General features: G+C 54.0%; 1 protein-coding gene and 1 long non-coding RNA gene across 7 annotated transcripts in view; one reads left to right on the plus strand and one right to left on the minus strand.

The window, feature by feature from the left end:
• KIRREL3 (kirre like nephrin family adhesion molecule 3) overlaps positions 1-21518 on the minus strand; it is a 553006-nt gene that overhangs the window by 37817 nt on the left and 493671 nt on the right. For all 5 annotated transcript variants that reach the window (XM_047690186.1, XM_047690190.1, XM_047690188.1 and 2 more), the window contains exon 6: positions 7364-7521. In XM_047690186.1, coding sequence (XP_047546142.1) covers positions 7364-7521 — 158 coding nt within the window. The remainder of the gene's footprint in view (positions 1-7363; positions 7522-21518) is intronic.
• LOC125078123 (uncharacterized) lies at positions 2480-4546 on the plus strand. 2 transcript variants are annotated; one of them, XR_007120792.1, is made up of 3 exons: positions 2480-2580; positions 3678-3772; positions 4168-4546. It is a non-coding gene; the product is annotated as an uncharacterized LOC125078123 (long non-coding RNA). The 2 variants fall into 2 exon arrangements; XR_007120793.1 differs by lacking the exon at positions 2480-2580 and adding an exon at positions 2962-3555.

Genomic DNA, 21518 nt, shown 5'->3' on the forward strand with positions numbered 1-21518 from the left:
AACTCCTTTCTACTTCCTGGATGAGATGCAGCCTGATTCATGAATCATTTAATAAAGCCAATTAGATCTTCAAATTTACTTAGTCAAATTTTTGTTACTTAACAGCAGCAGTATGTTAGCTGCTGGAACCTGCTCTCGGGGTCCTCAGCTCTGTGTGGTCCTTGTCAGCAAAGCTGGTGGCCTCCAGCACTCGGAGCACATGCCCTGAGCCTCTGTCTAGAACCAGCGCATCCTGCTTTAGATAAAGCCATATTATTCTGAGATGCCAGAGAGATCCACGGAGCAAGGCAGGGGTCTGGACTATTTCTGTCGCACGTTCTAGAATCACCTGGGCCTGGGAGGGCTCCTGTGGCATATTCCTTCCCCAGGAAGTGGGGCGGCAGCGGGGTTCCTGGAGCGGGGCCATCAGTGGGCTGAGGGTCTCCAGCTCAGCCTCAGGGCCAGGAGCTTAACTGGAGGCCAGCAGAACAGGGCTAGTGGGTGGGGATGGGGGCCACGGGGCTGGCGTGTGGTTGAGCCTCAAGCCAAGCCCTATCACAGTACTGGTTCACGTGTCTATAAATAGCCAAGCACTGATAAGAACAATTTCCTGGATGGAAATAAGACCTGGGGTAGGGTGGAGGGAGGGAGGAGGTGGGGAAGGTCTGTATGGCTCTTCCCCATCCCCCTTTCTTTACTTTTACACTGTGCTAACAAGAACATTTACATTAAGTTTGACTCTGCCGGGCACCTCTCCCATTGATCTGCTCCCGGCCTGGTGGGAGGGAGGCGGGCTGCCCGGGTGCTGGCGGGAGGGGAGCAGGGAGGCCCGGGCTCCTAATTAGGCCCTCTGACTGCTTCCCTTCCTCCCCACACCCAGGGTGCTCCTGAGCCTCCGAATGATGATTAATGACATATTTACTGTGTCCGGGCATGTGCTTTTCTGGGAAATAAAAATTCTGGTTCAAGTTGTTTGTTCCACCTAATTAGAGAAAAGGGAGATGTGTTCATTAAGCAAGGGGAGAGCAAGGGGAAGGCAGGGCCTCAGCAGCTGGCTCCCCCTGGGAAGCTGAGCATCTCACCCTGCCCCCCCCTCACAGGGATCGGACCCCAGGCTCACCCGCAGGTGTAAAGCTGCCCCTCCCCCACCCCTGATCTGGTGGCCTGTCTGCTCTTCGGTGGCCAGCGCTTGGCCTCCGTCTGTCTTCTCAACCTACTTTCCCTTCCTTCGGCAGTCCCTCCTTATCCTCGCTCCTTTTCTCTTTTTTCTTTTCCTTCATTCCCCTCTCACAAATCTCCCCATCTCCCTTTCCTCAAATACAAATGAAGCCTTTGCACTTTGGGGCCTCGAAGCCACAGGCCAGGCCAGGGGAACATTCTATCATTTGTAGGTTCCTGTCCAGCCCGCTTTCCACTTTCCCTCCTCTCCCTGCTCCACCCGGTCCATCTTCCCTTCCCGGAACTGGGCTCCTGGGACACACTTTGAGCCCCAGCCTCCCACCTCCTGCTCCAGAAACCTTCATTAGCATGCAAATCAGCTCGGGGAGGGTAAGTGGATTATTATTGGCAAGTCACTTTGTCTCTGAGGCCACTGCCTCCAAGGCCTGAGGCAGCCCTTCCTCCAGCTTGGTGGGGAGGAATGTGAGGCCAAATGCTGGCCTCAGAGTCCCCCAGCCCAGTTCATGTGACCCAGTTGGCAGCTCCTTGGGCTTTACCAGGGCCCAGCCCACCTGGGTCTGGAGATGCGGATCAGGGGCACGTGCCCGGGAGTGAGTGTGGGAGCAGCAGACTTCGTGGGTGGGCTTTCCACCCCTCCGCTTATGTGTGTGTGTCCCATCCACGAGCAGCTTCTGAACTTTCCAGACTAACCCTGTGGCTGTGTGAGGCATCTCTAAACCCTGTGTGCCCCGTGCAGCTTCTTGTGTCCCTAGTCCCTAGGCACCATCCCCGAGGACAGGCACTTGGCATTCAACAAGAGGCCCGGAGCGGAGGGCGGGGAGGGGGGCGGGGTGGTGGGCAGGGCTGGGGGCACAGCGTGCATCCTGCGTGCGCTGGTCCAGTGTGGGCAGCAGAGGCCGCTCGGCTCTTCCCAAGGCCCCCCGGGCCTCAGAGGGCAGTGGAGAGCCCTGAGGCTCCACAGAGAGGCGGGCAGCCTGGAGATGGCTGTGTGGGAAACACAGGTGAGCAGGGTGGAGCGGGGCGTGCTGTGCGGAGGTTGGAGGGAATGAGGGGCTGTGGGTGAGTGGGGGTGGGTGCCCCAACCCTGGTGCTAATTCTGGGAAGCCAATTGATATGCAAACATCCTGGAAAGCCCTGGAGTGAGGCCTGATTGCCTGGCAACAAGGCCTCCCTCTTCTCCCTCCTTCACTCACCTCCCCCACCTGCTGCGTCCTTTTTTTTAAAAAAATTTTTTTTTTTTTAATCTCTTTGCTTCCCCTTTTTATAGCTGCCTGGGGGATCCGTTAGGGGCTCTTGTCCTGTGGCTCCAATGAGGGCTGTAAGGGAAGGTGGAGAACCACAATGCCATTGGCTGCAGACCCTGTATCCCTAGGGCCCCCAGTCCTGTGCCCTGGGTGAGGACGGATGCCCTTCACAAAGAAGGTCAAGAGGGCGGGGGCTGCTGTGCTGGGTGGAGACTCTGGGCCCCTAAGAGAAGCAGATGGGGGTGCTGCTGGGGTGACCGATTGGAGGGAATACAGAGTGAGAGGGGCTCCTGGAGGGAGCTGGGCCCCAGTGAGGGCCTTAAGAGGGATTGTTCCAGAGTTCCTCTTAGCACAGGGCCCTAATGAGGCTCCATGTCCTGGTGGTGGGTGAGTGGAGAGCCCCTTGAGTAGGCAGCAGCCTGAAGCTGTAGGCCTAGAGAGCAAGGGGCTTCGACGTAGATACATACAGGACTGGCATGGGGTGGGGGGCTGGGCATTGTGGCAGGCAGGCCGTCCTAAGACTATGCAACTTTCCTACCTGCTCCCCCATCCCCCAAATCAGGGTCAGGGCCTCATCTGCTGCCATCAGCTGTTGGGGAAGTAGCAGACAGAGCAGGAAGCTGGCTCACCAGGAAGATTTCTCTCTGGGCTCAGGCCATTCTTGCTTCCCCCCTCTTCCTTAACCTGTCCTGTCTCTCCTGGTCTGTGTAGCTGCTGGCTTTCTAGATGAATACCACGTGACCGCCATTCTGGTGTCTAGCCCAGGGAAGGCAGCCTGAGGCTGGGTGTCCAGGAAGGGGGTACTTGGAGAGAGGCCTTGCCACCAGCTCCCAGGCTTCTGCAGCTAGACACCTGCCAGGAGTCCCAGGCACTCCCCCAGGCACTCCGGCCACCAAGGTGTTTGTGGTGGTGTGTTCAAGGAGAGGCGCCACAGCCTGGGCTGGGGGAAGGGGTGCGGGGGCAGAGGGTGCTTCCTTTTCCTGATTCTCCTCCCAGGGCAAGGGGCCTGGCCATCCTCAGTGATGCTGTCCTCCGTCCTGCTGGCTCACCCTTCCCCTGCTGGCCTCATGCTGGATTGTAGAAAGAAGGTTCCCTGAAACCAGGGCTGGTGGATGACCCCTGGGGAGGCAGATCTGGGATGGAGGGCTGAGAGGTGGGTCTAACGCAACTGGCCGGCGCTCTGACTCCCCACCAGGTGCTTTCTGTACATCATTCGTCTTAAGTCTCATAGCAGCCCTGATGGGCGTCTGTGGCTAACAACACCCTGTTTTGCAGCTGGGGAAACCGAGGCAGAGAGACTAAGTTACCATAATATGTGATGAAGCCCTACAGTCATACGGACATTCCCATCTAGGAAAGGGGAGATTAAGGTGTGCCCTGGAGCCTGAGAGGATCAAGTGAGGGCCAGGCAGAGAGCCCACCAGCAAGGCAATCTTCTTGTTCCATCCTTCCAGCCATCCTTTGCGGCAGGCACTGTTCTTGCTCCCACTATACAGATGGGAACACTGAGGCACCGCAAGGTTAGGTAGCTTGCTTGCTGACCATGGCAGAGCTGGAAGGGGGTGGAGCCTGGTTTCGAAGTGAGGCTGCCCAGCTCCGGGGCCATGGGCTTAACCAGCACTGGGTGACAAATACTGAGGGCTTCTGACCTTGGGGCCAGCAGGGCTGCCCCAGGCAATGTGTTCTGGGGTCCCTGGGCACGGCTTGACAGTTTGCACATTTGAGTGATCTCTTAACACCCTCTCTCTGTTTCTCTCTGTTTCAGCGGCTCACACCTCGGGGGCTGCTGTGCCTTTGGGTCATCAGAAGTGCCTCTGTGACTGGTGCTTGCAGTCCTGGGAGAAGGAGGGGGAGGCAGAGGGCAGTGGCCCCTAGAGCTGGTTCCACGTGAGCACTGCTGGGTGAGTCGTAGGTTTACTGCTTGTCAGAGCTGGCAGGAACCTGCTCTGGACGGAATTGTGTGCCCCCCGAATTCACATGGTAAAGCCCAGACCCCCAGTGTGACTATATATAGATATATGACCTTTAAGGAGGTAATTAAGGTTAAATGAGGTCATAAGGGTGCTTAAGGGTCCTTGTAAGTAGAGGAGGAGACACCAGAGATCTGTCTCTGCACACACAGAAGAAAGGCCACACGGGGACAGAGAGAGAAGGTGCCTCTGCCAGGAAGAGAGAGCTCACCAGCAACCCTCCTTTCTGGCACCTTGACCTTGGCCTTCCAGCTTCTGGAGCTGGGAGAGATAGATGTCTTGTTTAAGCCACGGGTCTGTAGTATTTTTTTTTTTTTTAAAGATTTTATTTATTTATTGACAGACAGAGATCACAAGTAGGCAGAGAGGCAGGCAGAGAGAGAGAGGAAGGGAAGCAGGCTCCCTGCTGAGCAGAGAGCCCGATGCGGGGCTCCATCCCAGGACCCCGGGATCATGACCTGAGCTGAAGGCAGCGGCTTTAACCCACTGAGCCACCCAGGCGCCCTGGGTCTGTAGTATTTTGTTATGGAAGCCCAAGCCCTACTCCTACAGAGTATCTGATCCAACCCCTTTATTTTACCGGAGAGGAAACTGAGGCTCAAGGAATGACTCTCCTGAAATTCACAGACCAGGGTCTGGAACCCCGGCCCCTGGCTGCCCGGAGCTGTCCTGCTGGTCATCGGTCTGCAGGAGTGTGAACTGGGCTGGGACGGGAGTGCAGAGGGCGAGCGTGGCCTCTTGCTCTGGCCTGCTGTAGCACCCTGCCAGGCTCTTCCAGGGCCCTTCGCCACATGGGTGATGCAATGGACTGGGGCAAGGTGACCCCCGGATGGGCACAGCAGGGTGACTCTGACCTTTCTCTTCCCCACATAGAGTGTGTCCTCTGCAGGACAGAAACTTTGGCAGGGGCCGCAGGCTGACCCAGCTTCAGGAAGGGACTGGACAGATGCCCAGATGGGAAGGAATACCCCTTGCCTTCCTTTTCATCCTTGTCTGGATGATTTATTCCCTCGGCCATAACAAGGGCGGCTCCAGCCCAGGACAGGAGTGAGAGATTTACTTCTCAACCGGCAGCTTCCCCCTGGGTGGACTTGTGCGGGAGGGAAGGCATTTGTCCTGGGTTCTGGCACCAGGATCTGGGTGGGGGCCCAGAGCGGGGTGGGGCTTTGTCAGCAGCCCTGGGGCTGACTCCTTGGCGGGGAGTCAGGTTTGGACAGGAAAGACACACCCTCGGAGAACTGTCATTTTGGCCTCAGAGCCCCGACTGGTGATGAAAGCCTTTATTTTTTCAAGACCCAGGAAAAGGAGCTTGGTGGTGGGGTGGGAGTGGGGAAACGGGTCATGCATCTCCCCACTTTCTGAAGCCAAGGAGAGCCACAGGAAGAGGCGAGCTGGGGTTCTGGAGGCCCAGACCTCCAGTTTCAGAGCCTGGGCGTGCTGGTTGGCCCTGGGGGCAGACACAACCTCGCAGCAGCTGTCCCTCTGTCTAAGGCTGTACTGAGAGAACACAGGAAGGAACGCAGCCCTGGGTGCCACGAGACTGTGGTTCTGGCCACTAACCAACTGAGAAGGGCAGTCACTTCTCTTTCAGGCCTTGCTTTTCTATCTGTAGATCAAGGGAGCTGGACCAGCCATCCTCCACCGTCCTGTTCATCTTTAAAGGCTCTATGATATATAAATGCGGTCTGGGATTCTGTTTACAATTTCCTTGAGTGGAGTTTGGTTGGGGGAGGCTTTAACCTGTACCTGGGATTTTATTTTTATTCAGGTAGGAGAAAGCCAGCAGATCAGGGGATGAGTGCCAGATTGAAGGTCATTTGTTACAGCCCCCAAGAGGAGGGGGGAGCCCTGCTCCACATAGGGTCACGGGGATGCCTCAGGGTTGGTCCGGAGGCAGGGGGAGCAAGGGGAAAATGTGGTGCCCGCCTTTGTTGTGGTTCTCGTGGGAAGGAATGGACAAAGATTTTGGGATTGGGTGGTTTGAATCATTTCCAGAAGCTCTGGGCTGTAGGACTGATCTCCAGTTATCCAGGCCCTAGGGATTCAGAGTTGGAGGAGGCCAGCACCTCGGACTCCCAGCAGGTTAAAAGGAGGTGGTGAGGGTCTGGATGCTGGGCTATTTGCATATCAAAGGTGTGTGCCCTGCGCTTGGTTTCCCATCTCTAGGAAATTAGCTATGCCTGGGAGTGGCAGTCCCTCCTCTTCTGGAAGGCTTTGGGATGTCAAAGCATCATAAAATACAGAAAATAAAGACCCAAGTATACAGGGGCCAGTTCAGGGCATTTCCGGCTCATGGTACCTTGTGTGAATTACAGAAAGACACCCCTGCAGGTAGGTACAGCAGGTGCAAGGCATCGTAAGGGATCATGGTCTGGATTTCCTCAGTCGGGCATCTTGGACAGGCAAGAACCTAAACAGCCTTACCTCGTAGCCCTGGAAAGTTGGCCAGATTTAGCAAATAAAAATACAGCACACTCAGTTAAATATGAATTTCAGATATACAGTGAATTACTTTTTTAGTCCAAGTATGGCGTATAATTATGCCCCATGCAATATTTTGGGATATACTTATACTGAAATTCAAATTTAACTGGGTGCCCTGTATTTTATCTAGCAACCCTAGGCCCTGGCCACTTCTGTCCCTGAGCCTCCTCCTCCGACCTTAGTCTATTCTTAGGGTCTTGACCGAGCCCGGCAATTACCCCAGGAAAGAAGAGAGGAAGACAGAGTTACACAGTCAGGAGACAGAAAAGGTCAGATAAATAGAAACAGAGGATGAGAGGGAAAAACTGACATAGAGCGAGAGAGAAAAAGACAACGAGAGGTAAGGAAGAATGGGAGACAAAAAGCACACACACAGTGCAAGAGGGGCAGAGTTGGGGAAAGGGGGCTCTCCCGGCGCGGCCCCGCCCCGGCCCCGCCCCTCCCCGCGCGGCCCCGCCCCTCCCTTCCCCCCGCGGCTCCGCCCCTCCCGTTGCCCCCTGGCCTCACCTTGGAGTAGGTGGCCCCATTGATGACCTCTCCTTTCCTCAACCAGATGATGGAGGCTGCAGGCTTGGCGTTGTCTGCGTGGCAGGTGAGGTTGAGGGGGTCCCCCGCCCGCAGGCTGATCACAGGCCCCCCCAGGATGACCGGGTCATCAGGTGGCACTGCAGGGGTGGAGGGGGGAGAGAGGAGTAGAGAGGTCAGACTGAGGTCCCTGCTTGCCTCCGGCAGGGCTGGCAGGCTGGGCTGGGTGGATTTTATGGAGCCGATGACAAACAATAATTATCATACTTTAATAAAATGTATAATCCCCTTGTATTATAACAATAATAGCAACAGCAGCAATAATCCCTGACATATGCACGGCATGTTTATTTGCAGCTGATGTTCATGCCATCATCTCATCCGCCACTCTCGATGAGCCGTGAGGGGACAGGGCCGGCATCATTAGCTCCGTTTCACAGATCAGATTGGGAGGCAAAGCTCTGCTGCCCAGATAATATCTGTACTTTCTTTCCTTTTAACTTCTCTCTCTCTTTTTTTAAAACAAAGCGCTGTCACATCAGTCGTCTGATTTAATCCTTACAACAGTCTTGCAAGGTAAACATTATTATTATCCCAATGACATAGATCTGGAAATGGAGGCTCCGCGGGATTAAGTGACTAGCTCAAGGTTGCTGGGGAACGGGGGCCCCAGGCCAGGTCCTCTGACACCTGCAGCTCCCCTCCACTCCTCGCCCTTGCAGGTGTCAGGGGACAGGGGGCAGGCAACCTTGCAAGACTGAGATGGTGTTTCAGAGGGCTGTGCAACCCTCGCACCTCCTTAGTGCTTGATTCTTCCAGAATGGCTTCAACTGTCTCATCCCAGAGTCAGGGTGAATCTCTGCTCCCCACTTCTCCTGCATTTCACAGTGGAGTGATCAGAGACTCGTGGCTCCCGAGAGATGGGGGTGCTGCCGCGGGGAAGATGTCCATGGCAGTGGCTGCATCTCCCATCTGGCCCACCACAGGGCCCAGTTGCTGGCTGACACTCCATAATGTTTGCCAAGACCACTGGAGTCACCCCTTTGATCCCCTGGACAACCCTGGGATGTGGGATGGGCACTTATGATGACAGGTGACCATCACTTGGAGGAGAGGCCCAGAGAAGTTTAATGACTGGCCTAAGGTCACAGAGCCTTTTCTCATGTTCGTGCTTAGGGACACATGGAGGGTCTCAGGTTTCTGTGGTTCCCTGCCTCTCCTCCCTGGACCAACAGACAAACCACAGAAGGGGAAGGGCTCCCTGGAGACCCCCTGGGAGGTCCCTAGGCTTCTCCTCTACCTCCCTCACCCCACCCCTAGGGAAGGGCTGGGCCAATCAGTTCTGGAGGGCTGAGGAGGGCTGAGCTGCATGTTTGCTGAGCGAATGGATGGAGGGGAAATCGGGTGCTGACGGATGGGGGTCTTAGCAGAAAAGGCCTTCTTTGCCCAGTTGCCGGAGAAAGTCCTTGCCTCCATCCAGGCCCTGTGCAAGCTTCTGCCCTGTGGGATCCGGGAAGATGGACTCAGCAGGGTCAAACAGCTTTGCCGGCCCGGTCCTGACCCAGGGCCCCGCGCCCACAACCTGCCTGGCCTCCTTCCCCTTCCCAGGGCCTGCCCGCATCTGCCACTCTCCTAGGGCACCCAGGAGACTCCAGGAGGCTCTGGGGCCAGGTAAACAGCAAAGCAGCCCCTTCAGCTTGTGGCTGTGCCCCCTTCCTTCCTGGCCCAGAGGAAGCCCAGTTCAGAACTATAGCCCAGTGAGTGCCAACTTCCATGTTTCTGTTTTCTGAGGAAAAAGAAACCCTTGGGGTTTCCAAGATGCTATCAGCCCCAGAACTCCACTGGAGATCCTGGCCCAGAGAGGCGGTTGGCCTCATCCAACCCTGCCCAGCCTCTCCAGGGGGCTCTGGGCTCAGGCAGATGCTGGTTGTGGGCTGGACAATGAGGATCACACCCCCTACCCCGCCCACCCCAAACTCCCTCATTAGTGCCGGAGGCCTCTTTGGTGCTGGTGTGGCCAGAGAGCAAAAGGGAGGCTAATGAGGGCTTTCCACAATGGGGGGGTGGGTGGGTGTGACAGTTGTTGATGAGGGGAATTTTAGCTCTGTGCAATGCTGGGCCTCTTCCAGCAGGGAGGGCCGGGGCTGGGGCTCCTGCCCCCCTTTTTTCTGTGGGGGCAGCTTTCTCTCCAGTAGGTGTCCAGGATGGAGGCTCTCCGGGCTGAGCTGGAGAGCAAGAGACATTGGAAAGAACCATTTCAAGTGCCAGGAACAGAAGAAACACTGGACCACCCCGTGTCTCTGGGACTCTCCAGGGAAGAGCCAGAAGGTGTGGTCCTGTGGAAAGTACCCTAAATCAGGAGGGGTGAACTGGGGCACGGGGTCCCTCCTGGTTTTGTTTCACCAGATACAAAATATGAAAGGACAACAGGAGATCTGGACAGTTCCTTCTGGCGCCGACATGTCTTGGGTCTGAGACAGTGGTTTCCAACCTTGGCTGCATATTACAATACTCTGGGGGAGATTTAAAAAAAATCCCATTGGCAGGCCGCACCCCACGAACTAAATTCCAATCTCTGGCGGTGGAACCCCAAGCTTCGGGAGGGTTCCAGTGTGAGAGCAGGTTGGAGAACCAGCTGTCCCCAGGCCTTTGCTCAGGTGACTATCCCACTCTGATCGCAGCATAAAGCCTGAGGAGGTCTTTCTAAAAACCAGATACAGTGAGGGGCCGAGCTTCCTTCTTGCTGTTCAAGTCCTGTGTTTTGGAATATTGGATTAGAGGGAGTGCAGGGGAGGGGAGAGGGGAGAGGGGAGTGGGACGCCCGCTTCATGAGTACCCGGGCGCGCACACGCTCACACACACGAACATCCCTCCTCAGAATGGGTCCTGATTATATCTTCCTAAATAAGTGGTTATCATGCGGTTATTCATGTAGCTATGCATTATTGATTGGCCTTCGCCTCGCTGCACACCAGATGGGGTAGGAGGGGGTGAGGATGGGGCCGGGGTGCTTGGGGTGGGAGTGGGTGAGGAGTGAGGAGTTTGGGGGCCAGGAGGCTGAATAGAAATCAACAGTCGCTCTTGGCAGCTGTAGCGCGGACGGAACGGGCGACTCATTACTTCTCCATTCAGACTGGCCTGGAGCTGGGGCTGCTGGGTGTGGGGCAGCGGAGTGGGGGGGGGGGAGGCCGAGCCGCGGGGCCCGGAGATGCATTATTCATACGTCGCCCTCACAGGATTGGTTATTATCCTGAACCACTATAGAGTTTGGTCTCCTAATTTTTAATCACAGGGAAGGTGGAAGCGTTAGCCTTTTGTGATTAATCCGGAGATAAAAATAGTTGACTGTTTTGGTGTTGTGCTCATTGTCAGTCAAGAAGAAATGCATTAACTGTTGGGTGACTGAGGCCCGAGGAAGCCCGGAAGGCACCCCAGGCAGAGCTGGGCCCCAGAGCTGGACAGAGAGCCCGGGGAGGCCACAGCTCAGGCTCAGGCAGGGGCCGGCTCCATGGGCACCGCTGGCCAAAGGGACGCATCGCTCAAATGACTGTCCCATGATCAAAGGGGCGCTTGGTCCTGGCTATGCCGGGCTTCCATCTCTCCTTGCGTGGGAAGGGGCCCTTGAGGACTGTTCTCTGAGCTCTGCTGCCCGGGGCGAGGGGACTTGAGCGGCAAGGTGAGGTAGGGAGACCAAGTCAGGTGGCACATTGACGGAGGAGGAAACTGAGGCCAGAGAGCACAGCGTCATCCAAAGTTACCTTTGAGGGAGGGCAGAGAAGGATGGGGATGGGCTTGGGAAGCACGTCCTGGTTCCACCGGAAAGGTAAAGCTTCCATCTGTTTTCTGTACTAAGGTTCCTTACGCCCTCTTAGGAAATAAAGGATTCTGCAGGGAGAAGCGGAGGAAGGCCCACTCAGCCCCACAGCTGTCTCTAAGAAGGGGTCCCGTGATCAGAAGGCCTCGAGCTTCTGGACCAGAGCGTATGCTGGGGTGACCATCTGACTGTCCTTCCCACAGGACGCCGGCTGGGCAGAGGGCAGAGTGGAGCTGGGAGTTCGAGGATTTCTGCCCTGTTCTGGAATTGCTCCCTGGAAGCCTACCCAGTGACCGTACGGTGTCAAGGTCATTTGACTCATGGTCTTGTTTTACTTGGTTGGCCAACCTTGCCAGAACAGGCTGGGAAAATTCGCTTGGTGCCAGGCCAAGGGCAGCACTGAGGGGGCTCCCCCCAAAATCCAGTGGGTCACCTAGGTGGGCCCCTGGCCAGCTTCCTCAGGGGCTTTGTTGGCCCAGAGGGTTGGTTTCCACAGACGGCTGATGGGGCACATCAGCCCACAAAGGCCAGCAGCAGGGACATGGACGGTCTTGCTGGAGAAGAGCGGGAGGTCAGCCAGGCCACCTTCCTGCCCCCACAGCACGGCAGAGCACCTCACTGACCCTGAGCTCTTTGGAGGGAACTCCTGGGTCTCCCTCTCACACACAGAACATTCTCCAGAAGTGGTGTATTAGAAACCCCAATGCAGTTGTGGCCTAGCTCTGTGTCGACCCTGCCAGCGGCTCACACTCTATCTAGAACATAGTTCGGACTCCTCCCTGTTGCCTGCACCTTCAGCCCTGGGCCGTCCCTGAAACTGACTTCCTTCTACCCCCCTCACCCACCATGCCCTGCCCACCACCCTTCTGTTTGCCAAACAGGCCAAGCTCACGCCCGGCCCAGGCCTGGCCCTGGCTCTCCTCCAGCCTGGAATCTCCATTTATATCCTTGTCCTGCCGGCTGCTTCCCGTCAAGGAGGGTGTCTCTGCAATGTCACATCCTCAGCGAGGCCCAGCCACCCTGTGGAAGAGCCCCCCTCCATTCTTCTCTGTGAGCCCCCCCCACACCCGCCGCCTTTATTTTCTTTATGCCCAGATTCATCTATTGTTTGTCTCCCCTAATGACAAAGGAGGCTTTTTGACAGCAGAGAAAGACCTTGTCTGTCTTGGTTGTTGCCATATTTGCATGTCTGGATCAGTGCCTGGCATGTAGTAGCTCATGCATTTGTTGAGTAAATAAACCGAAGATGGCTGGGTGAGAGGTCTGTCATGGGCATTGGTTTCTGGGGTCAGCACTTTTTACTGTGTGTGTGTGTGTGTGTGTGTGTGTGTGTGTGTGTGGTGGGGGTAGAGTTGGGGGTGGTGGACGAGTGACTGTTGGGGGCTGGCAAAGAGGGGGAGCCTGCTAGCCCTCCCTGGGATGGCAGTGCAGAAACTGTTGTGTGACGCTGGGGGACGGGCCGCTTCCTGCCATTTCTGGAGAGAGCAGCCTGGGCTGGGAGGGCTTGGGGGAGGGAGTGGGGGTGGTTCTCAGTCTGTTTTTGAGGTAGCACCGTTCCTGCTGGTGGAAGAGGGGGTCCAGCCCGGTTCCTCTGGCTCACAGGCTGGGGAGGTGACAGGTCAGAGACACTTGGCCGACAGCAGGGGGAGGTTGGCTGCTGGTGCTGCTTTTCCTTATTTTTAGGCATCAGTGTTCAGCCCCAGGCCCCAGGGACCTGGCTGGGATGCAGAGCGGGCTTAGTTCATGCTGGGAGTGCCAATGCTGACCCCACGGAGGGAGGGCCCCCAGGGCCCTCTGGGCTGCCCTTCCTCAGCGCATCCCTGTCTCTAGCTTTAGGCCTGCAGGCCAACCAACACTGAGCACTCCCTCCTTCCCTCTCATCTGCCCCCTGGCCTTCATCCTTCCCTTCCTTCCATCCAGCCTCTTCCTTGTCACCCCAGAGAGCACAGAGTGGTTAAGGAATCCTGAACACGGCCCGCCCTCTGGGAGCCAATGGGGAGAGCTTCATGACTCAGCACGTGCCCGGGAAGGACCTACAGCATCCACTTCACCTGAGAGCTTGCTTGGAAATGTGGACCCTTGGGCTCCGCCCCAGGACCTCCCGAATCAGAATCAGCACTGAAAAAAGACCCCGCATAATTTGTATGCACAATGTGTGAGGACTCCTAGAAAAATTACAAACTGATGAGTGCTTGGAAGGAGGAGCTCATTGGACAGTGAGAGCCCCCAGGGGGACTCTGTCCCTTTGTTGGCGCCCCACTCCCTTTGCGAGTTCCTGGGACTTAAGTCAGAGAGAGGAGGTCCACCTGCTGCTTGCTGGAAATTTGGCTTGATGTCAGGGCCCAGCATGAACCATGTTCCACAGCAGGTTGGTTCCTTTGCCCAGGGCATTTCTTGAACTTGACTGGGAATGCTGGAGTTCTCATTGCTCATCTTCTCTGGGCTCGCTCTGACTCAGCCTTCAAGACTGCACTAAGGGGTTGTCCGATCCCTGGGGAATCTCCTGCTTTGTCTATGAGCCTGTAGCATTCTGGGGACCCTTCTGTCTCAGTAGCTAACCTGGTCTATGGAAGTGATCTGCAGATGCTTGTCTGTCCCCTAGACAGCCACCCCACCCACCCTGGATCTCTATCACCTGGCCTAGCACCTGCCTCGAAGGGGACACCCCGGCTGTGTTTGCTGAGCTGAACCTGGGTTGAGTCTATTACTTTACAAGCTGCATGATTGCGGGCAGGTTACCTAATCTGACAGCCCCTGCCCTCTTATCTGGAAAGTGGGGTAATAAAGATACTAGCTGGGCGGTTATGAGGGTTACTTTTATGATATGAAGAAGCAGAGAGAGCTTTGCAAAGGCTATTGCAAATATTGGTTATTACGTCCAATTTTCAAGGATAATATTTAGTTTGGGTGCTATGTGAAAGACACTGTGCCAAAGGCTCTCTTGTTTTATCCTCATGATCCTTCGAAACTGTACTATTGGCACCTCCATATTGCAGAGCAGGAAACAGGTTCAGAGAGGGCTAGTCACTTGGCTAAGGCGACACAGCAGACAAGGGATATGGTTGGAACTTGGATCCTGGTTTTTTGGACCCTATAACATTATCCGCTAGAGTCAGGGCAGCCTACAGACCTACCCGGCAAGCTGCAGTGACCCGTCAGAGCCCTTGCCACCAGCCCTCCTGCCCTCATCATGGTCCTCTGTCCCCACGCGGGTGCAGGAGGGGCTCTGCCTTTGCCTGTGGGCTCCCCTCCGCAGGCCAATTTCAGAGGGCTCTCGGAGGCATCGGCTTGACCAGCGGTTGGTGCTTGGGAAGGGCCGGATAGGGAGTAGATGAATGATTTTTGCTGGTCAGACCCACTCACTGCTCGCTTCTGTCACTGTGCCCTGCTGTCAGGTTCTGGGCTACAGGTAACCCCAGCCTCCCGTTTCCTCACTCCCGGGGATGCGCCACCTCATGGCCAAAGCGCAGAACCGCAGAAGGTCAACACAGGACTGGGGTTGTCGGGGTTTTAGCAGAACTGCTTTTCAGTGCGAGGTCACCTTTCATTCAGAAAATCTATACTGAGCAGCCACTCGGCGCCAGCCCCAGTGTGAAGCACTGGGGGTTCAGAGCTCCTGCCCTAGTGGAGAGATGGACAATAAACGTAAACGAATACGTCACATAACTTTGGGTTGATAGAATACAATGATGATAAATGAGACCAGGTGGGGAGTGGCTAGATCCTAAGCTGGCCTCTGGGATGGGATTCTCTTCTGGATTTCTCCTGTCCTTCCTGGATGTTACTTTCCGTCTTTTTTCCACCCTTAATTGTTGGTCTTGCCCGGCCTTGTGCCATTCTACACATGGTCTATGGAGAAGGAAATCACTTTCCTGCGGACTCAGCCAACATCTGTGTGCAGACGAACCCCCCAAAAGCATTGTCCACACTTTGGGGAATGGCACCGCCATTTAATCAGAGAAGCCAGAAATCTGCACGTCTTTCTGGATTCTACTCTCCTTCACCCTGCATTGCTAACCATCCCTGTGAAGGCTCTGAAATACCTTTCCCATCTCTTTCTCCCTTTCCATTCCCGATAGTCTTCCTGGCTCAGCCCCTCAGCGTTTCTTCCTTGTATTGTAATACCTCACCCCTCTTCCCATGCTCCGCAGTGTCCCAGAGTGATCTTTAAAATGTCTGGTCATCTACCCCATTCACCGATCCATTCACTTGCCAATTTGCTGAATATCTAACATTCCTTTATTTGAAATCATTCAAAGAGGGTGCCTGGGTGGCTCAGTTGGCTAAGGGTCTGCCTTCAGCTCAGGTCATGATCCCAGAGTCCTGGGATACAGCCATGCATCGATTTCCCTGCTCAATGGGAAGCCTGCTTCTCCCTCTCCCTCTGCTGCTCCCCTTGCTTATGTTCTCTCTCTGTCAGATAAATAAATAAAAATCTAAAAAATAATAATAATAAAGCATTCAAAGATCCCCTAGAGCCATCTGGACAAAGTCTGAACTTCTTAACTCCTGCCAACATCTCTAGCCTCATTTTTCACCCCCTTTTGACTCAAATTCCTCTTGTGGATAAGAATGAGTTGCAATTCTTGGAATAAGTCCCTCTTTCCCAGTTGTCCATCTCCCCTTGTTTGGCTAATTTAAAGGCCAAGCAGATTGGATTCAAATCCTCGGTCCTTTATTCACTAGCTTGTGGTCCTGGGCAAGTTGCTTGGCCTCCCTGGGCTTCAGTTTCCTCATCTATAAAATAGGGACCATAATAAAACCAGATTGGCTGTGTAGTTGCCAAGATCAAGTGAGATGCAGTGTGGCAGAGCCCTTGTGAAACCATCCAGCCCTGTATGGATGAGGCACATGATTGGTTCTCCAAGCAGACGGGACTCATTCCCTTGAAAGATGATAGGCAGAGTGCTTGGGGCTTAGAAGTCTGATGCTCTGTTCCCTTGGGAAAGTAGAGGTCGCCAAGCACTGGGTGAAGACCCTGATGCCCCCCAACCCCCACCCCAGGGGAATCCCAAGCTGCTCCGCCTGGCTTGGCTTCTCCTGCCTCCTGTCCCCCCATATTCTGTGCCCATGAAGCTGAGGCCACTACTGCTGATGGGCTACAAAGGCATGTATGGGTTCAGCCGACCCTATGTGGTGCACAGGTGGGCCATCTCAGCTGAGCTCGGCCACTGCTGACTTCACTAAATTCTGAAATTTGGGGTGATTTGTTACACAGTGGAAGCTAACTGATATACTCAGTATTAACCTACTGTCTGCCTTGCTCCTACCCTCCAGCTTCTCCTCTCATACTTTAGATGGACTGGTCCATTCCCCTCTCTGCAAGGACAGTCTGCCCTTTTAGAATGACATGCTTTTGCTTGTGAATTTCCCTCTGGAAAGAAATGTCTTTACTCTGAGTTTTAACTGGCTGGAATCCCAAGCTCTCTCTCCGATCAGCTCGAAGACCACTTTTGCCTTGTTAACTCTTGGTCATTCTCAAAGGCTCAGGTTATTGTCACCTCCTCTAGGAAGTCCCCTCCGACTTAGCGCCTGCCTCTCATTGTCCTAGAGCCATAGGCCACCTCCATGAGCTGGTGGTTGTCCCAGTATCTGGAGGTCCTTGAGGGTGGTCCTTATCAGGTTTTTTCCATCCTTGTGTTTAGTATCCAGCCCATAGTGATGTCTCAGTCAGGACTCATTGACTGGTGGGACATCTGGGTGTCTCAGTCTGTTAAGTACCTGCTTTTGGTTCAGATCAGCATCTCAGGGTTCTGGGATCGAGTCCCATTCACATCAGGCTTCCTGGTCAGCAGGGAGTCTGCTTCTCCCTCTGTCTCTCCCCTGGCTTGGGCTCTCTCTTGCCTTCTCTCTCTCAAATAAATAAATAAGATGTTAAAAAAAATACTTATCGACTGGTGTCTTGCCTGACCTGGCTGTGTCGGAAGCAAACTTCCCCTTCTTCACTAGCACTGTGCTCGTCCCTTTTACACCGGCTATCACTGCCTTCTGTGTTACATTTATCTGGGGACCTGTTTCAGGCTCCCTACCCCTCCAGAGTAGGAGTCTTGATGCCTTGTGCATCTCCCCCAACACCTAGCACATCACCTTGGACACCGTAATAAGAAAACAATAAAAATAATGGGTAATAGCTGATGCTGATTGATATAGGACTTACAATCCTTCCAGAACTTAACAATACTTCTAAAACTCTTCCAGCACTTTGGAAGTGATCATCCAGGCCTTACAACAACCCTGCATAAGGTAGATACAATCATTATGCATATATTAGAAATGTGGAAACTGAGGCACCAGCTCATCTCAGACGTCCGCTGACTCCAGCGACACGCAAAGGCTCAGGACACTGGAAAGCCCACCTCTCCCTTAGAGTTCCTGATGGGCAGGGGATAAGAAGGGAGGCAGAGTACTTGGCTTGGCTCCTGTCTCCTGGCTCTTGGCTGCATGACTGCGGCAAACCACTTAATTGTCTTTGCGAGATATTGTCTATGTCATAGATATTATTGTATCTGTTTCATGGGGCCATCATGCTGATTAAATGAGTTAATACAAGTGCCTTGTTTCAAAGCTTGGCCCAGTGGTAAGAACGCCATACCGCCAGCTCTTGATATCATTGTCATTGTTCAGTCAGTCAGTCCACGTGGAAACACAGCTGTCTACTGCACAGGCAATAGCTTGTTCCAATCCTTTGTTCTGGACATGCTCTGTGCCCCCGGCCCCAGCCTTCCTAGATGTCATGGCCAGCACTTTGCCTCCTGTGAAGTCACAGCGATGAGGAGGTGATTAGAGCCCAAAAGTCCTCACGGAGGTAGATGGGATGGGCAGGGGACGGTCCAGGGAGGAGGGGGCTACCATGATGGGGTGAGGGCAGGGGAGACAGATGCTGGTGGGGGCTGAGTCAAACTAAACCATGTGTTTCCCCCCTCAAATTGGGAAGGGTGAGTCTTCTGTTTATTTCAAATTAAACCCTGAAAGAAGGTCTGAGCCATCTCATCAGCAAGGAGCTATTTGCATGGAGATGGATTTGTCACTAATACTGAACAGAAAAATAAGTCTGAGGATGTAATAAGAGCAGAGGGAAGGAAGGCTGGTGGGGAGGGGGAGGGCAGCAGATAGCAGGCACCGTGCACAGAGAGGTGTGTGTGCTTATGTGTGTGTGTGTGCCAGGAGTGCCTGGCACTGCGTGATGGTGGCTGATGTGTGACCAGTGAGTAGACAGACAGCATGACAGGCACAAGGTAGCCCTTTTGGTGGTTGGAGGGAGAAGCCACTAGGGAAAGGGAGTCCCATGAGAGCAGCAGCAAAAGGAACAATGTGCTGTGGGGGAGTGCATCATAAGACCCCCGGGCCCAGGCAGGGGCAGGAGGGGAAGGCAAGCCCAGGGTGTGTGTATCCTCCTTGGGCACCTGGGATGTGGGTCACCCTGCCAAGGAAAGGACTTGCTTTTCCCCAGCTCAGCTCCTATGCGGACGGTCCCGGAGCAAGGTGAGCCCCCTTTCTCTGTGTGTTTGCAGGAAACATGGGCTGTGGCTGCCTTGCCGTGTCTGGCCAAACTCTCCAGCTAGTTCTACCCTTGACTTGATTTTAGGATTCACCTGCTCACCATGGCTGGGTCTCGGGGAGAAATCTATCATGGCGGCATGGGCTGCCAATGACATGTTTAAACCTCACAGTAGCCTCATGCTGTGGGCCCTCAAGCATCCTTATAGTACAGATGGGGAAACTGAGGCAAGAGGCCAATTCACTTGGGACAGTTACGCAACTCACAAGTAGGGGAACCAGGAATCTGGCTCAGGCCCCTGTGAGTCCAGCGGCCCGGTCCTAACCTTGGTGCTGTGTGGCTGTGTATGAATGAGCAGTCACTCTGTGCCTCCTGTCCCTTCCACAGCTTCAAGGCAGTCATCCTGAGCCAGCAAAAGCCTGATGGGACTCAGGAGTGTCCAAGTTGGTTCCATAAATGAAAGCAGAACGGATATGGCTGGTTTTGCTACGGGCTCCCATCCGGCAAATCAACCCCCTTGAGGAGTTGTGTGGCTTTCACGAAGCAGGGAAATGAGGCTAGCAGGAGACCTCCCCTCCCAGTACCTAGAGCCTCAGAAATAATTACAGGGATAGAGGGGCACAGGGGAAAGGTCACCTCATTAAGGCATTTACCAAATCAACAGAAGAAATTCCAATAATTGGCTTTTAAAACGAGAGAGATCTGGAATGCCGTTTTGGCATGATGAAAATGCGACTGTGTACCATGTCCCCATTGGTTGCAGCAGCCAGGGGAAGGCTGGAGGAGGAGACGAGAAGGGACAGGGACAGAGAAGTCCGCGGAGGGGGACAAATAGGGAGAGACAGGCAAAGGGCGAAAGAGACAGAGCCAAGACGTGGAAGCCACCTGCTCAGAAAAGAGATGAATGTGAGGGGAGAAAATACGCGGTCCTTTGCAAACGAGGCTAAGGCAACCAGAGGGCAGCGTGCCAAGTCAGGAGGAAAGCCTAGTGCTTTCTCTAGGCCTCTTGCCACAAAAATTCATTTCAGGGAATCCCAGAAAACCGCGAAATGTACCTTTCAGCTTCATGCAAATTTACCAAATCCGCTATTTGTCAGAGTCCTAAGAGGAAAAAGTCAAAGTGGTTTTTTTTTTTTCCCCCTGATCGGAGCCTGTTTTTGAAAACGCAGAAGTCTCTAAGTCTGAAAAAGGGCAACGCTTTTAGAATTCATTATAAAAAGGCGTTTTCATGTTCATCTACAGTTTAGCATTATAGATGTTTTTGAAATCTCCTATCACGGAGAGAGAGAGCACGGCTCTCCTCCGAAGTTGGTGAGCACTGCATTTCATTTCCTGTAGAGAGGGTACATTTTATGGGTGACCGTGTGCAATCTTTCGGGATGCTACCACGAAGACATGAAGAGTCTATCGCCTCTTTGCAACTCCAGGGCATTGCTCGGATTAATTGGGCTGTGTGTGGCTTGTGGGGGGCTGGGAGGGGTTGTTGTGGGTTGGGGTCCTGCAAGCCCACTCTGAGATAGAGAGCTAGGACGTGTAGTGTGGAGTCCTCTCCGGACCAGCCCCTGATGGGAGCAAAGGAGGCAAGATTGGCCAGAGGGGCCATCTGAATGGTGAAGGTAGCACTGTCAAGTCTCAGCAGACCCTCCAGGAGCTGGGGCTCTGGGACGGCCCTTGGAGTTGTCCTCTTCTGGGTTGGCCTTATACTCTGTGGGCGCTCCCTCCCTTTAACCACAGGCGATCCCCAGACAGGCACTCAGCAGAGCTGGCCGTCTCTGACGCTCTGGGGGCTGGGGAATGAGTCCTCCTGTCGTCTGGTCTAGAAGGGTGAAAAGGAATCTGGGTGGTACACCACGGCGTCCGTGGCAGGCACGGTACTCACGGGAGGTGGGGCCTGTTTTTGAGAAAGCAGAAGTCTCCAAGACTGAAAAAGGGCACACCCTTGTCTACACTTGTTGTCTCTTGTCTTTTGGATGACAGCCATTCTAATGGGTGTGAGGTGATACCTCACAGTGGTTTTGGTTCTCATTTCCCTGAGGAGTAGTGATGTTGAGCACCTTCTCAAATGCCCGTTGGCCATTTGTATTCTTTTTTTAAGTAGGTGCCTCACCCATCATGGAACCCAATGTGGGGTTTGAACTCATGACCCTGAAATCCACACCTGAACTGAGATCAAGAGTTGGCCCCTTAACCAACTGACCCACCCAGGCGCCTCTGTATGTCTTCTTTAAAGATTTTTTATTTATTATTTGACAGAGAGATAGAGAGCACAAGTAGGCAGAGTGGCAGGCAGAGGGAGAGGGAGAAATAGGCTCTCCGCTGAGCAGAGAGCCCGATGCGGGGCTTGATCCCAGGATCCTAGGATCATGACCCAAGGCAGCCGCTCAACCCACTGAGCCACCCAGGCGCCCCCGTATGTCTTCTTTAGAAAGCTGTTTATTCAGGTCCTCTGGCCATTAAAAAAAATGTTGTTGTTGTTGTTGTTGTTTTTTCTATTGAGTTGTATGAGTTCGTCATATGTTTTGGATTTGGAAAAAGATGATTATATAGAGTGGAATATTATTCAGCCATGAGAAAGAAGGAAATCCTGCCATTTCTGACAGGATGAAATATGGATGAAACTGTAGGGTTATTATGCTAAAGTGAAATGAGTCAGACAGAGAAAGACAAATCCTGTAGGAAATCACTACATGTGGAATTTAAAAAAGCCAAACTCAGAGAAACAGATAGTAGAGTGATTGTTATCAGGGGCTGCAGGTGAGGGAAATGGGGAGATATTGGTCAAAGGGGACAAACTTCCAGTTATTAATAGCTTCTGGGGATCTCAC

Source organism: Lutra lutra, chromosome 10 (genome assembly GCF_902655055.1).
Source record: "Lutra lutra chromosome 10, mLutLut1.2, whole genome shotgun sequence".
NCBI classification, from domain to species: Eukaryota; Metazoa; Chordata; class Mammalia; order Carnivora; family Mustelidae; genus Lutra; species Lutra lutra.